The following is a 14,897-nucleotide window of genomic DNA, read 5'->3' on the forward strand; positions in this document are numbered from 1 at the left end:
TTCAAAAGTTATGAGAATTTTAAGTGCCAAAATTTAGGCTTTTCCGTGGACATATTTCTTTAGAAAAATGGGTTAAATTACGGACCTCAACATTTCAAGAAATTCAGTCATTTCGCCACCATTTATTTATTTTTCAATCTATTCTCATGAAACTTGGCACTCTCATGTAAAATTGTGTGCTCTTTCTGATTATGCAGTCAAATCTAATGTATCTCTTTACCATAAGCCATGAATTATAAATTCAGATGTACAAATTTCAATTTTTTTTTTAACTGGTACATGGTATCATACAGTGGGTGTCTATTCATGAACAAAACAAAGTATTATAGTGGTATTTAAATATAGCTTTATTGAGAGCAGGCATTTTCCTGCCTCCTCACCAAAGAGCATTCATGGCCAGTATTTACTACTCCCCTCAAAAAAAAAAAAAAAAAAAAATTTGAGTAGATATTAATTAATCTCAGAAATAAATCAAAGAAAATTTTTCATATAGATTTTGAATTTCTGTAAAAGACCGAAATTCCCATAGTTGACCAGAACTTATGCATTTTGGGACCAGTCCAATTTTCAATTTTGTAAATCCTCTCTATCTGGCCCAAAATATATCCCTATTTTCTGAGATGCAACCATAAATCGTACTTTACATAGATCCTTGATGTCGCTTTCACAGTACCAGGATACCAGGAATCCTTATAAGCAACAACTATAGATTCACCAGTTGGTAATTTTTGTCATTTCTATTCTGTTGTTTTACTGAAAATTCAATTATGTAAACAAAGAAATAAAACGGGAATTTTTTTTACCTTGTTTCCACCTTAACATTTAAAATAATTACTTCTAATGGTTCTAAAAACGAATATCGCATTTAAATTTTCTGCAAATAAGTAGTTTTCCGGATATTAAGCAATGCCATTTCTTATGTTATCACTAGTGGCCATCTTGGTATGCGCAAGCGCAACCCGAGAAACTATACCAAGATGGCCACCAGAAATAACGTAAAAAATGATATTGCTTAATATCTAGAAAGCTACTTATTTGCAGAAAATTTAAATGCGATATTCGTTTTCAACATATCCGAAAACCTTAAAAGGTAGTTATTTTAAAGAAAAATTTTAAGGTGAAAACAAGGTAAAAATTTACAAAATGCATCACAATGAAATTTTTTATCTAACCGCCTAATTATTATTATTATTTTTATTTAGATATCCTCAGTTAAAAAAAAAAAAAAATGGCTTGTTTTACAGATTCGAAAAATGGTCTTGACAATGACTTAAAAATAAATTCAAATTTCACAATATCTTTTTTATTTAATTGTTAGGTGAAAGTATAGAATAGTTAACAAAAAACACCCTTCCTTCTCCATGTTAAGAATGGGTTTCTAAATAATAACGTTATTATTTCAGTATGGTAGCATAAATGCACAAGTACCTTTTATTTGTTATATATTTGTTTTTTTGTTTGTTTGACCACTAAATAACAATTCTACCCTAAGTACAAATAAGTTAAACGCATGTACTAAGTACATTTTGTTGTTTTTTAATGCTTTTAGTACATGTGTACACTAAAAGCGTTAAAAACAACAAAATAGTATTGTTTGGAAATCAAAATTGAAAAACTTGAAAATAATTTTTTTAAATTGACAAATTCAGAATAAAAAATGACTAGTCTAGTAAGACGAAAGCAGAAACACAGTTTTCTATTTTTAAGAGAATGCTTTAGTCAGCTGATGGTATGACGCATTTAGCGACCGTTTTTCTGTAAGCAGATTTGATTTCTATAAAAGATAACATTTTAAAGAAATTTCCGCGCAATAATTATCAAATATTTACATGAAAATAATTCTGAAACTATTATATAAATGGATGATATATGCCGATTTATCTTATCAATTTTTAAATATTCTTTGTCAACTTTGCTCGGTCGTAACTTTGCTTCCTTTGGTCGTAAAAAAAAAAAAAAAAGATATCAAAGTCCAGTAGTGATGGACTTCTATGCTTATATAGCCTGTAAAATTTCAGCTATATCCAATCAAATTTAACCCCGAGCATTTGTGAACATGATTCTTTAATTACATTTGTCTTCTGTATTCAAAGCTATTTCCTATTTCATTCCATGTTCATAAACAAAGGCTTTATCATCATTCGAAGTGTGAGCACATTTTTTAGAAATACTATAGAATGGATCGCTATGCAAATTTATACAAACAATTTTATAATGATAACTTTGTTCACAATGGATGAAAAATGAATTTTAAATAATATAAATTCAAATGTAAATTCTCAAACATAGAAAAAATTAAGAAACCATTTTTTTTTATTCATCTTTTCTTAAATTTATTTAAGTATAAAACTTATTATGGTTTTGATAAACATGGTTTTCAAGTTTATAGGCTTTAATTTATTCCCCTCTTAATTTAATACAGTCAAATGTCAATATTTTTTAAAACATGTTCAGTGAATAATCAGCCAATCATTAATGAAATTGAAGACATTGGATTACTCAACAAAAATAGCCTCTTTTATATAAGAATTATTTGACTGGGATTGTAACACGTAGATTATCTTAACAATGCATGTCAAATGTAATGACTGATGCATGGAGGATGAAATTCACAAAAAAATGTTCAATGAATTTGCAATAATTTCAACATTTCTCATTCTTTTGAATGATGAAAACAATTTATGCATTTTCACCCCAAACAAGGCATATTGTCACTATTTTGGATTGTGTTTAACAGAACTGTGGGAAGTTGAGTACTGAGATTGTTCACATTACATTTAAACTTCTGCAATCAGAGAAGCAGTAAACAGGGAGGAAATTCCAAAATCTAGCAGTCTGAGGGAAAATGATTATTAGAGTAGAAGGTTTTCTGGCATCTAGGAACCTCAACAGCAAAGGGGTAGGATTTTGCTTGCTGGGTTAGTAGGGATTACATACGTCAAGGGGGACATAAGTGCTATCAGTTCATCAGAGCACATTCCATTAAAGTACTCATAAGACAGGCACTGTGATGCAAAATTGCAGTGATGAGGCAGAAATTGGAGCCAACACTGCGAGAATTATTAGATTTGAGACTCTTTTTGGACCCTGTCTAATAGCGGGAGACTAGTGGTAGATTTCCTATAATTATTTCTTTTAAAGTGCGGCAGTTCAAATGAAATGTACATTAAAAGCATTTTCATAGAAACATTTGAAGAAATAAGATTTTTATGTTTTTTGTCATTATTCAGCATTGCATTTTCATTCAGTGGTTGGAATTTCTCTGCAATAATGCCAATAAAATGCTGAAAAGGAATTATTTAAAGTGTTTACATCAAAGGTTACCTTTGTATGCATGTTTATTGTAAGTGTTAAAGCATAAACATTTTACAACGAAAATATGTTTCATTGAAAATAAAGTTTCAAATTTCTAAACAGCAACAGTTAGTTATGCCAGAAAGTAACTGATCATTTTAAATGTTATTTTTATCGTTTTTAAACTCATGTAGCTTTTTTTGCTGATTTTTAAACGATAATACAGGTAATAAGCGTCTTCAACCTTGAAGATCTTTTTCCTTAGAAAATCGCCCATATTTTGTTTGGACATAAACAAATATTTTATTTATTATTTTTATTTTACTTATATATAATATATATATATATATATATATATATATATATATATATATATTAAATGTCTGCAAATTAGATTCTATTTAGTCCATAAATGAGACTTTGACAGGTACTACCATTTCTTCAGGTCAGTCGATTTGACAGTAACAGCAACAAAAGTTTGACTCCACACTTTCAAAATCTTTCAAGCTTGGGCTTCAGATGAAGTTTTCTGTTGACTACTAGGTTTGGGCAGACAAAGTTTGAGTAAATTGATAGTGTTGAGGTCAGAGTGTCCAAAAAAGTACAAAAAGTTAGAAAAGATAGATTTCAGGATGGTTGGGTTTGGCAAAGTGTTGAGTCAGTTCAATGTCATGCCCAGGATCCTGAATGCTATTCAACTTTATCTCCAAACGACCTTTATGCCTTGATAAGTGGTGACTCATCAATATTAGGCTGAGAAGAAAGTTCTTGCAGAATTTTTAATTTCAAATGATGTATTTTCAAAAAGTTTTCGTTATAATACCATTACTTTATATATCATCTTAAAGAACGTTTTCGCTCTGTCTAATCGTTTACATTACAATCGTTTTATAACAATTATGTCTTCTTTTCAGAATGCTGAATACAAGATGAAAAAAAAAGCAAATTTGCACTATTTCTTATTTCAATTCAAGCTAGGATGAAAAGATGCTGAAACAACTCGTGATATCAACGAAGCATTTGGTCCAGGAACCACTACTGAACACACAGTACAATGGTGGTTTAAGAAATTTTGTGGCGACGACAAGAGTTTCGAAGATGATGAGCATAGTGGTCGGCTATCAGATGCTGACAACGATCAATTAAGACTCTTAATTGAAGCCAATCCACGCACAACTGTAAGAGAACTTGCTTCTGAATTAAATGTAACATATACAACGATTTCCAACCATTTGAGAGAGGTTGGAAAGACAAAAAAAATTTAATAAATGGGTGCTTCACGAATTAAATGACAACCAAAAGAAACGCCGTTATGAAGTGTCATCTTCCCTTCTTTTATGCAACAAGAACAACCTGTTTCTCGACCGGGTTGTGACTTGCAATGAAAAGCAGGTTCTTTACAACAACTGACGACGTTCAGCTCAGTGGTTAGACGCCAAAGAAGCTCCACAACATTTCCCAAAGCCAGAGTTGCACCAAAAGAAGGTTATGCTGACTGTTTGGTGGTCTGGGACCAGTCTCATCTATTAGTTTTTTGAATGCAGACGAAACCATTACAGTAAAAATATGCTGTCAACAAATGCATCAGAAACTTCGACAACAACACCCAGCAACAGAAACATCCAGTCAACAAAAAAATGCCAACTTCCATAACAACACCCAGTCAACAGAAAATGCCTAATTCTCCTCTACGATAATGTCCGACCATATGTTGCTAAACTGACCTTGCAGAAGTTGAATGAATTGGCTTATGAAACTGACTCATCCACCAAACTCTCCAAACCTCTCACCTACCAACTACCACTTTTTCAGGCATCTCAATAACTTTCTGAACGAGAAATGCTTCAAAAACACCTTTAGCAACTTCATCGTCACAAGGATGCAAGATTTTTACATTACTGGCATAAATGCATTTGTTTTGCGTTGGCAAAAGTGTTGATTCTGATAGTGCTTATTTGATCAATAAATTTTTGTTTGAGCGAAGGTATGTTCACCTGAATTTAAAAGTTAAAACTGCAAGAACTTTCTTGCCAACCTAATACAAAAACTGATGAGCAGAATGTTTTGATGTCACATAAACATTATTTTTTTTGTCTCCAAATTCTTTTTATCTATATTTCTTTGAAAATTTGTAAAGTGAAAATTGCTATTAAATTATTTTAATGAAAAAATATTTTGTCATAATGTATCTGTATGAACATGAGGGGAATTAAATTATGCAAATTTAACATTTCCATAATTATTGTTCAAAAACAATGAATACAATATGGAATGAATTCATTTTGGGGGGGATTTTGAATAATAAATTTTGTAGATGTTAATTTGCATAATTTTATTCCTCCCTATATTAATGCTCTATCTCAAATATTGAGCATTTTTATCAGGATAGGATTTAATCTGTAAATATAAATATTTATACCAATATTTATATTTATGTTTTGAATATCTATATCTATCTACTTATATATAAAAGGGACTTTGTATGTGCGTGTGTGTGAGTTTGTTCCCTATGAACTCCAAAATGGCAGGGCCAATGTTTTTGACATTTCACACAAATGTACTTTATGTGTCTGATAGTGTTCTTAGATAGGTTTTGTTTCAGAATGCTTCTGATAAGTCTCGAAAATTGATGATACAGTTTAACATCACAAGTGCATTTAGGAAGTTTTATAACTGCACCAGAAAGAGGACCCAGAGTATTATAAAATCAACAGCAAGTTCTTTGATAAGACAGAGCTGCATTCTAAATGGATGTTTATGTTTAGAGAACAACTGAACCATGATACTTGACTTTTGCATTTTAAACTTTAATTCATAAAAATAATTTTATAACATCAACAATAGGTTCTCTACAGTGCAATGTATTGTGAACTAAGTCACAGCGAGAGGCATGTGAACCTTCCTCTGGATGAACTGCAGCGAGTCCTTGACTAGATCAGGCAATCAATCAATTTGATTAAATACCGAGCAATCTCACCGATTTTGATGAAATCTGGAACATTTGTTGATCTTCATTCAATCCTGAACAACATTGAATCTCCCTCCTAGTATATATATATATATATATATATATATATATATACTAGCAGGGTGACACGACGTTGACCGGAATTGAATGACGATAAACGAATGTTTCACACTCCCATATTTTTATTGTCATCGAAATCGGTGAAATCGACCATTTTTCAATCAGATCGATTGATTACCTGCTCTAGTTGAGGACCCATCACAGTGCACTGGGAGCAAGCTTCACATGCCTCTCGCTGTGACTTAGTTCACAATACATTGTAGTCTACATTGCACTGTAGAGAACTTACTGTTGATTTTATAAAATTATTGTTTATATATAATGGCTTGATAATGGTTTAAAATTCAAAAGTCAAATATCATACTTCAGTTGTGCATTAAACAGAAACATTCATTTCAAACGCACCCCTGTCATATCAAAGAACCTACTGTTGGTTTTATATGCTGGGCCTTTTGGTTTGTGTGTTAATAAAATTTCCCAAATGCACTTGTGATGTTAGGCTGTGTAAAGTGCTAACTTTGATCAAAATCGTCTGTTCCTTGTTATATCGGATTATTTCAATCATCGATTATCAAAGATATTCCGACACAAAAGCTATCTAAGAACACTGCCAGGCATATAAAGTACCTTTGTGTGAAATTTCATAAAAATCAACCCAGCCATTATCTAGTCCATAGGAAACAAACTCAAAAACAGATAAAGTTCCTTTTCTATAAATAAAATAATGAAAATAAAGATTAGAAATTATGTTATTGGAAACGTTTATAATGCAAATTTAAAATAAAATAACTGCTTAGGTTATTCATTTTTTTTTTTTTTTTCAATATTTCAAGGAAAAAAAATATTTTCATCAAAAGAGAATTATTGGAGATCCCTTTTATTTGTTTTTCTTTTCTTATTGGATCCGTTGTTATTTATTTCCAGTCTGAACATATAATCATTTTTTTCTGGTCTCATTGTAACAATTCTTAAACTTGAGATGTGGCTTGGTTTGTCATATTGTTAATAATGTGTTTGGGTACAGTATAAAGTATTTCTGATGATATATTATGTATCATGCTAATTTTTTGTTGGCATTTGTGTTTTCATAAGTAGTACCATTAATGTTTAATCACAGGACAGGAAATAAACAAAAAAAAGCACAAATTTAAAAATGAGATTTACATAAGGTTCAAACTCAGGTCCCCAGAAAGGCAGCACCCAATGCAGGAATTATCTTTGATCACATGACTAACTAGCTGCAAGATAGAAAACGCTGATTTTTTTGTTACTCTTGTTCACCACAAACAAGGCAAATTGCCATTTAGATATTAGGGGCTACTGTGAATTAGGGGCCATACCTTCAAGGACACTTAGTACAGAGTTGAGCAGCAAGATGTTTGTTCACATTAAATTTAAATTTTTATATGTTAGTACAGTTAAGGAAACAGGGAGGAAATTCCAAAATCTAGCAGTTCAAGGGAAGAAACTATCACACTAGAAGGTTCTCTGGAATGTGTGATCTCTACAGTAAAGTGGTGGATTTTGCTGCTTATCAGGTTAATTGAAGATATTTTCATTGACGAAGCAGATTGCATTATTTGTACAAAGAACCTTAAGTCTCTAAACTCTGCGATAATAAATCTGTTTCCATTTTCACCAGTAATGTAACCATGGTTTTCTCGAAACAGCATCAAGCAGTTCAATACAATGTAGATGAATGGCAAAATAAAAAAAAAAACTAGCAACGTAATGCATAATGTACTGTTGAAAATAAATTCTACTGTTAAATGCATTTAACAAGTTACATTTTTTTTTTGTAAGTTGAAATTTTTATTCCATGCTTTTCTTTTAAAGAGAATTATTCAATTTGGGACACATGCACAACAAATAATGGAGGATTTAAACAAAATTGAGAGCAATCGAAATTCATTAATTCAAAAATAGACAAGTCAAAAAGGTATTATTTGAAAATGCTAACAAAAAAGATAATTCACATAACAAGGCATAACTCGTAACAAAACAAAATGGCAGGGGTGGAACGATGATGAGCAAAAATGAAAGTCAGCATCAAAATCAGTTTGGAATGAACAAGAAATGAAGCTAGCAAAGAGAAAGAAAACAGGAATTCTTTTGTTTGCTTTTAAACTTGAGGAATTTTTATCGGCATTCTTCTTGTTCAAATCAACAAGAACAATAAAAATAAACTTCTTATCATAAATATCAAGGTAATGTATAAAGATTGTAGCCATGGAAGAATGCGAGAAAAAGTCAGTTTTATTTTATCGTTTTGAAGAATCATTTCCATTAAAAATCCAGTTAATATTATGCATTTAAAATTGAGAAAAGCATGCTTGAAAAGTGTTAACATTATGCGAAAAAGCAAAATAAGAAAATAGCAACTGAATTTAGCCGGATGTGTGATTTGGCTAATTCATATAACATTGACACTTTTCAAGCGTACTTTTCTCAATTTCAAATGCATAATATTGGATTTTTAATGGAAATGATTCTTCATTTAGTAATACATAAAAACATTTTTAAGGCATAAACAAATGGTTTCGAACATTCTTCCATGGCTGTGATTTTTATAAATTACCAATATTAAATATAAGTACATAAAACTCAAATAGAAAAAAAGAAATTTTGTTTTTTGCTTTTTTATTTTATTTTGGCTTTGGTGATATAACACAGTACTAAAAAAAACTTAAGATGCATCGTTTTAATTCATATCAGTGTTATTTTTCTTTTATGAACATATTCTCAAACATTGCATCATTTTTTTTTATCCTTTTATTTGATATTTTAAAACATTTTTAGCTGATATTTTTTCCTGTTATATTTTAACTTTTTATCTACTTTTCTCCAGAGAATCTTGTTTATTCTTATTCCATTTTTTCTTGTCATTTTTATTTTTTATTTATCATTTTATTTTTGGGAACAATTTTACAGCTTTTGCCAATCATTTTCCTGTCATATTGAAACTATTTTACATGCCATTTTTTTTCTTCTTCCTTTCTTACTTTCATTTAACTTAAACAAAGAACTTCATCCTTAGCCAAAAGAGATATATATTTGTTTTTCAACGTTTTCTAATAAGGTTTTTAAAAAATTTTATTCAACCCAAACAATGTACATTACTACTAAAGCGTAAGGGCTACTGTGATAGGGACTAAATTTATCGAGAAGCAATCTGGGTGGGGAGTTAGACAGCAAGATATTTGTTCAAATTACATTGAAATTTCTGCATGTTAGTAGTGTTGAGGAAACAGGTAACAGGAAAGGAATTTCAAGGCAAGTGGTATAAGGAAAAAAGCTATCATAATAAAAAAATTTTACATTGCGAGACTTCTACAGTGAAGGGGTGTAATTTTGCTGCGAGTTGGTTGGGTTAAGTGTATTTTCATTTATGTGATACAAACGTAGTAAGCTCATCAGAGCACATTTTTGTGGAAGTACTTCTATAAAACTAGCACAAGGATCTAACACTGCAGCGGTGTGACAGGGCCAGAGCTTGACAATGTGGAACCTATGCATAACTAAAACCTTTTTTTCTTATTTCATCATTTATAAATTATATTTGCTGTTTCCTTTGTTAAACAGCTGAATCATCTGACATTAATCGTATATTTCATAACGAACTAACAAAGTAGCAAATATTAGACAAATTCTGGATGAACAATAAACACTGTTTATCGCAATATTTTTTCATTTCAATAAATATTTGCTAATGTATCAAATATTTTTTCATTTCAATAAATATTTGCTAATGTATCAAATCAAATTAATAGGGAGCCGAATAAAATTTGTATCTTTACTCCAGATTAAACCCTTCAAAAATAGATTTTTCATTTTTATGAATGTGCCATTACTTATTAAGACCCAAAAGCCACTCAAGGATAAAGATTAATGAATTTGTCAGTTAGTTGTATCGTCGAATGGAAAACAATATAATAATATAGAATAGATTTATTTTGATAAGTACAATAATAGCCATTCATGTCAAGTAGCAACAACATAGTCGTATGTTTAAGCCATGTCTTTTTTATACAAGGAAATCACCACTTATCAAGGCTGGAAGGCTACTTGAGCTCGAGGATAAGAGTTAATGAATATAAGGTAGAAGTGTAGTAATTGTTAATGGTGTAGATAGGGTAGGATTTAGATTATTTAAGAGGACGGCTCAACAAGAACTTGCTTACATTAGACTTGAAGGCAACCATATTGTAATCAGCTGGGAAGCATACCAGTAGAACAGTGTTCCACATGCGAGAAAGTTCTAGGAAAGAAGCTTTGTTCATGGAATCTGCATTTAAATTTAGGCACAAAGTGGGGGAAATTCACAACACAGGAAGCGTTAATTTGATTCTATATGCAACTTATGTGCACTTTTGATGAGTTGAATTGCACATGGACAATAGGAAGCAATTTTTGTTATTTTCAATGAATTAAAAATGATGGGTTATAGTCTGAATTTGATTATTTATATGGGCAGCTCAATAAATTGTTCAGAGGTGTGCATCCAAAGCCTCCATCAGCATGTGGTACAATGGGGAAAGAGGTGGCTGGTTACATTTAATGTACCTAAAACCAAGCTTATGTCTTTACATCATCAACATTGATCCCCAGATCAGATTCCATGAACAAAGCTTCTTTCTTATTAGATTTTATATTTATTATATTTGGATAACCATATTATTATTCATGTAAGAAATCGTAATTTCATATTTTAAGAGGAAAATATGTCCTCATATGATACTCTATAAAAATAAATATGAAATCTGCAGGAATGAAAATATCATATTCAAGTGTATTTTGCAACTGTGCAATAACCTGCTAGTCTGTTATATAAACATTGTTTCATTCAAGCAATATTTACATATGATTATCGAAACCATTTATGCTGCTTCTGAATTTGATGTTCCTTGTAAACTTCCTCTTTCAAAGGAAGTCAGTATAGCTAGACCAGAGTTAATAGCACACCATGCATGATCAGTTTGTTTTTTTATAAGGATTGCTGGGATAATTTTTACTGCCTTTAACGTTTTTAGTCATTTTAGGATGTTACTTTATTGAGCGATACAAATTTATTTGGGATCTCATAAGGAAGCTTTGAATTAGAAATATCAATTTTACTATTGCTAACACCTTTTCAGTTAGGAATAATATTAGGATGGTGGGAAGGAGTCAAGACTAACTCTAGAGGATATAAAAACTTGAGGTCATTAACCACTCTGTTTAATGCACAACTTTTGTTTTATGCCTGCGGAACTTCTTGTGAAAATGAAAGAGTTGTTAGGATGCATTTTAACCAAGTTCATGAGGAAATTTATCATAGTATCTGAATATCGAGAAATGATTCTTTTAAGTTCACACATTATGTTTGAGATACAAACATTCAAGAGTACTTTTGTTCTGTATTCTTTGCTTTTGGGAAATATTCTTTGAATAAATTGATACAAAATTTGCTTCAAAGCATTTTATTCACTTAGAAATAAATTAGAATGTGGGGATTTCTGGTACTGGCTTATATTTACAGAGAATAGAAAGTTGGCCTTGGTTTTACTTTCAGCATCCTTTAACTTCTGCTTTACATTTTTTGTCCTTTAGTCCAAATTCTATGAACAATGTTTCTTACAAAGGAAGAAAAATAGTTGTTTTCTGAGTCAGAATCTATGTATCAAATATTTATTGTTGACTAGTTTTTCATCTTGAAGTGGTATTTATCAGCTTCTTATATCAAATGGCTTAATGCCTTATCTGAAGCGATTTCCAGAAGAAATAATAATAATAATAATAATAATAATAATAATAATAATAATAATAATAATACTGTGTAAGATGTAAACTTGCATCCTCTTCTTTTATGGATAGAATAGCAACTTTGGTTCAATTACTCATATACAGTGAATCATTTACTATAAATGTGCTTCAGGAATTAATGACCTGAAAAGGATTGACATATCATAAAACAGACAAAGCAAACAAATTTTTATGTTGAACTCAGAATCTCTACAGAATTTTGAATTAAACTGTCATTAAAATTACAGAGGCATATTGTTCTCATTCTGTCAGCCGTAACAGAGTAGAATTCTTAAGTAATTTTAAAAAATTATGAGTATCGTTTGTAGTTAAGACTGAACTTTTAAAGGCTGTCACTTAGAACTGATTAATAAGAACTTTATTTGTTGCGCCACGGTATGAGAATAACGTCCAAGATGAGAATCGCAATCCAAATAATCCAAATTCTCAATCCTCATCTCAGAAATTCCAAAACATTTGCTTATGATTTAATTATTGAAATAGGCATTCACAGTTGTTTCTCTGATACTTTATTTATGAAATTATAATCAAATGTTTTGAGGAAAAGTGTAGGCAACAACATTCAATTCACATCAAAGCTCACATCTAGTGTATAGCAAAAAGCATCTGTTGTAGAAATACTAATCATAGCAGTAGTAAAGGGAGGCAACCGGTAATAAAGGGAGGCAACTGACAGTAGCAAGTAAAAAGCTAAACGATTTCTGATAATCTAGCTTCATTAATTGCTCACCTTCTGGAAATGAAATTGACAGAAAACATTCATCAAAAACCAACCTGTCCCAGAGCTGAATGGATTCCTTGACACTGCGATGGCTAGTGAATAGAAAGCCACCAATGAGATTAAAAAAAAAAAAAAAAAAAAATAGTGGCTTACTTTTGAAAAAGAAAGATAAATAAAATGAGGTGATACCAGAAACTTTAAAGACTTTGTCCTCTGATTTTGCTATTTAATGGAAATCGATGAGCAGTTAGTTTTGGTCAAATCAGAGCTGGGAGATAAAAATTGGGACTTAGAATTTTTTTTTTTTCTTTGTGAACACCATACCTCTAAGATAGGGAGTTGAAAGTTAATTTTTGTAGGAGTTGCAGTCAGGGTTTTTTAAAATTAACTCCACAGTTAACAGTTGTCTTATTCCAGATGAATTTCCATTTCTGAGTCCGACATAAATTTTTGAGATGGTATTCCAAGACAATGAATTTTCAAGGCAACCAATCACCTTGAAAATGAGGAAAACATTTGTGAAATAGCTGTTGATAAACAATTCATCAGTTTTGTTAAATATTTTATTTTTCTAGGATAAGTCTTGTAAATTTTTGATATCACCTCACATTTAAAGAGAAATATTTTCAAGTTTAGAATTTTCATCTTTGCAGATTTTAACAATATTTCATACTACATACATAGTAACCAGTAATAGTTTGTTTCATTTGTCTTAAAAAGAACCTTTTATTTTTATCATATATTATGTTTCAACATTTTTAACATTCTGTGTTGTATTGACTTTAGTTAACAATTAAAATTTCATAAATTGTCACACACACACACACATTTCAAATGAAACACACATACGATATGATATCACACACACACACACACACACACACACACACACACACACACACACACACAAAATAGTTGTGAAAAGTTAAGGAGGATGGAGATGCAGAGGAAGGAGAGCACTAATTAGATCTCCACTAGAAGGGTGCAGAGAGTACTGGGACCTTGAGGAAGCTTATTGTTACTCAAATCTCAGAGAAGACTAATGGTCATTGCCAGTGGAAAATGAATGGTAATCAACAATTGCGATAATGCAAAATTATCTACAATGTATATCAAAAAAGGTGGAGAACACTAGAAATCTGAGGAGATTTATTGTCACTCAGACTCCGGTAAACACCACCAGTTATTGTTAGTGAGCAATCACTGATGATAGTCTGCATGAGAACTCCTAGTAAGATAATGATAATAATAAAACAGGTAAATTGAAAAAAAAAAATATCCTTCACTCTATAATAAATACCAATGTGTATTTATATTTAGATAAATAATTATAGGTACTTGCATCTCATGTGACTTTTTCCAGATCCTAGATGAAACTATTTCCAGTAGTGAGGGGAAGCAAGAAAGCAAATAACAAGTCAGACAATCACTTCAGACTACCCCCTTATCGCCTGAAATTAATCTGGAAAGAAATCCTCCATTCTATAATAAAAAAATTTTTTTAAAAATCAATGGTGAGTGTTTTTTTTAGATCATAAAAATTGATAATTTACATATAAAAATTAAGTTACTGATGTATTGCTATGATTTTATATGTATGCTTAGCAATATATCTGGATAAATAGCAAGTATAAACACTGATGAAGCATATTTTTTATGAAGGATGTACTCTAGTACAAAGAATATTATGTGAAATGAAGTCAACTGAAATTGTTAGAAATCCCATAATCTGATGTCACAGACCAAAATAAATAAAAATATGGTTGTACTAGCCTCGGTTGCAAAGGGTAAAAAATAATAAAACGAGTCAGGTGGAAGGGAACTAAGTAGACATAGTTGAAAAGGTGCAAAGAATACTGGAACATTGGAGAGGTTTATTTTCACTTGAATTCCAAATATTTTCAATTGAAGTGAATTCCTCTATGTTGTCAAATTACATTTTTTTATCTTCAATAAATATGTGTAGATTTGTGCTTGCGTTGAATAGCTGTCTCTCATCACCACTTCTACATTTTCAGATTGGTAACGACTACTAAATCATAACTTATTAAT

General features: G+C 30.8%; 1 protein-coding gene across 10 annotated transcripts in view; it reads right to left on the reverse strand.

The window, feature by feature from the left end:
* LOC145293116 (uncharacterized) overlaps positions 1-14,897 on the reverse strand; it is a 327,847-nt gene that overhangs the window by 215,081 nt on the left and 97,869 nt on the right. For 8 of the 10 annotated variants that reach the window (XM_080139507.1, XM_080139503.1, XM_080139504.1 and 5 more), the window contains exon 5: positions 12,899-12,937. The exons of 1 other annotated variant lie outside the window; for it this stretch is intronic. In XM_080139507.1, coding sequence (XP_079995633.1) covers positions 12,899-12,937 — 39 coding nt within the window. Of the gene's footprint in view, positions 1-12,854; positions 12,938-14,897 lie in introns of all 10 variants that reach the window. One more of the 10 variants, XM_080139508.1, reaches the window with a different exon arrangement.

Source organism: Euprymna scolopes, chromosome 14 (assembly GCF_053919585.1).
Source record: "Euprymna scolopes isolate OS-2025 chromosome 14, ASM5391958v1, whole genome shotgun sequence".
In the NCBI taxonomy this organism is placed as follows: Eukaryota; Metazoa; Mollusca; class Cephalopoda; order Sepiida; family Sepiolidae; genus Euprymna; species Euprymna scolopes.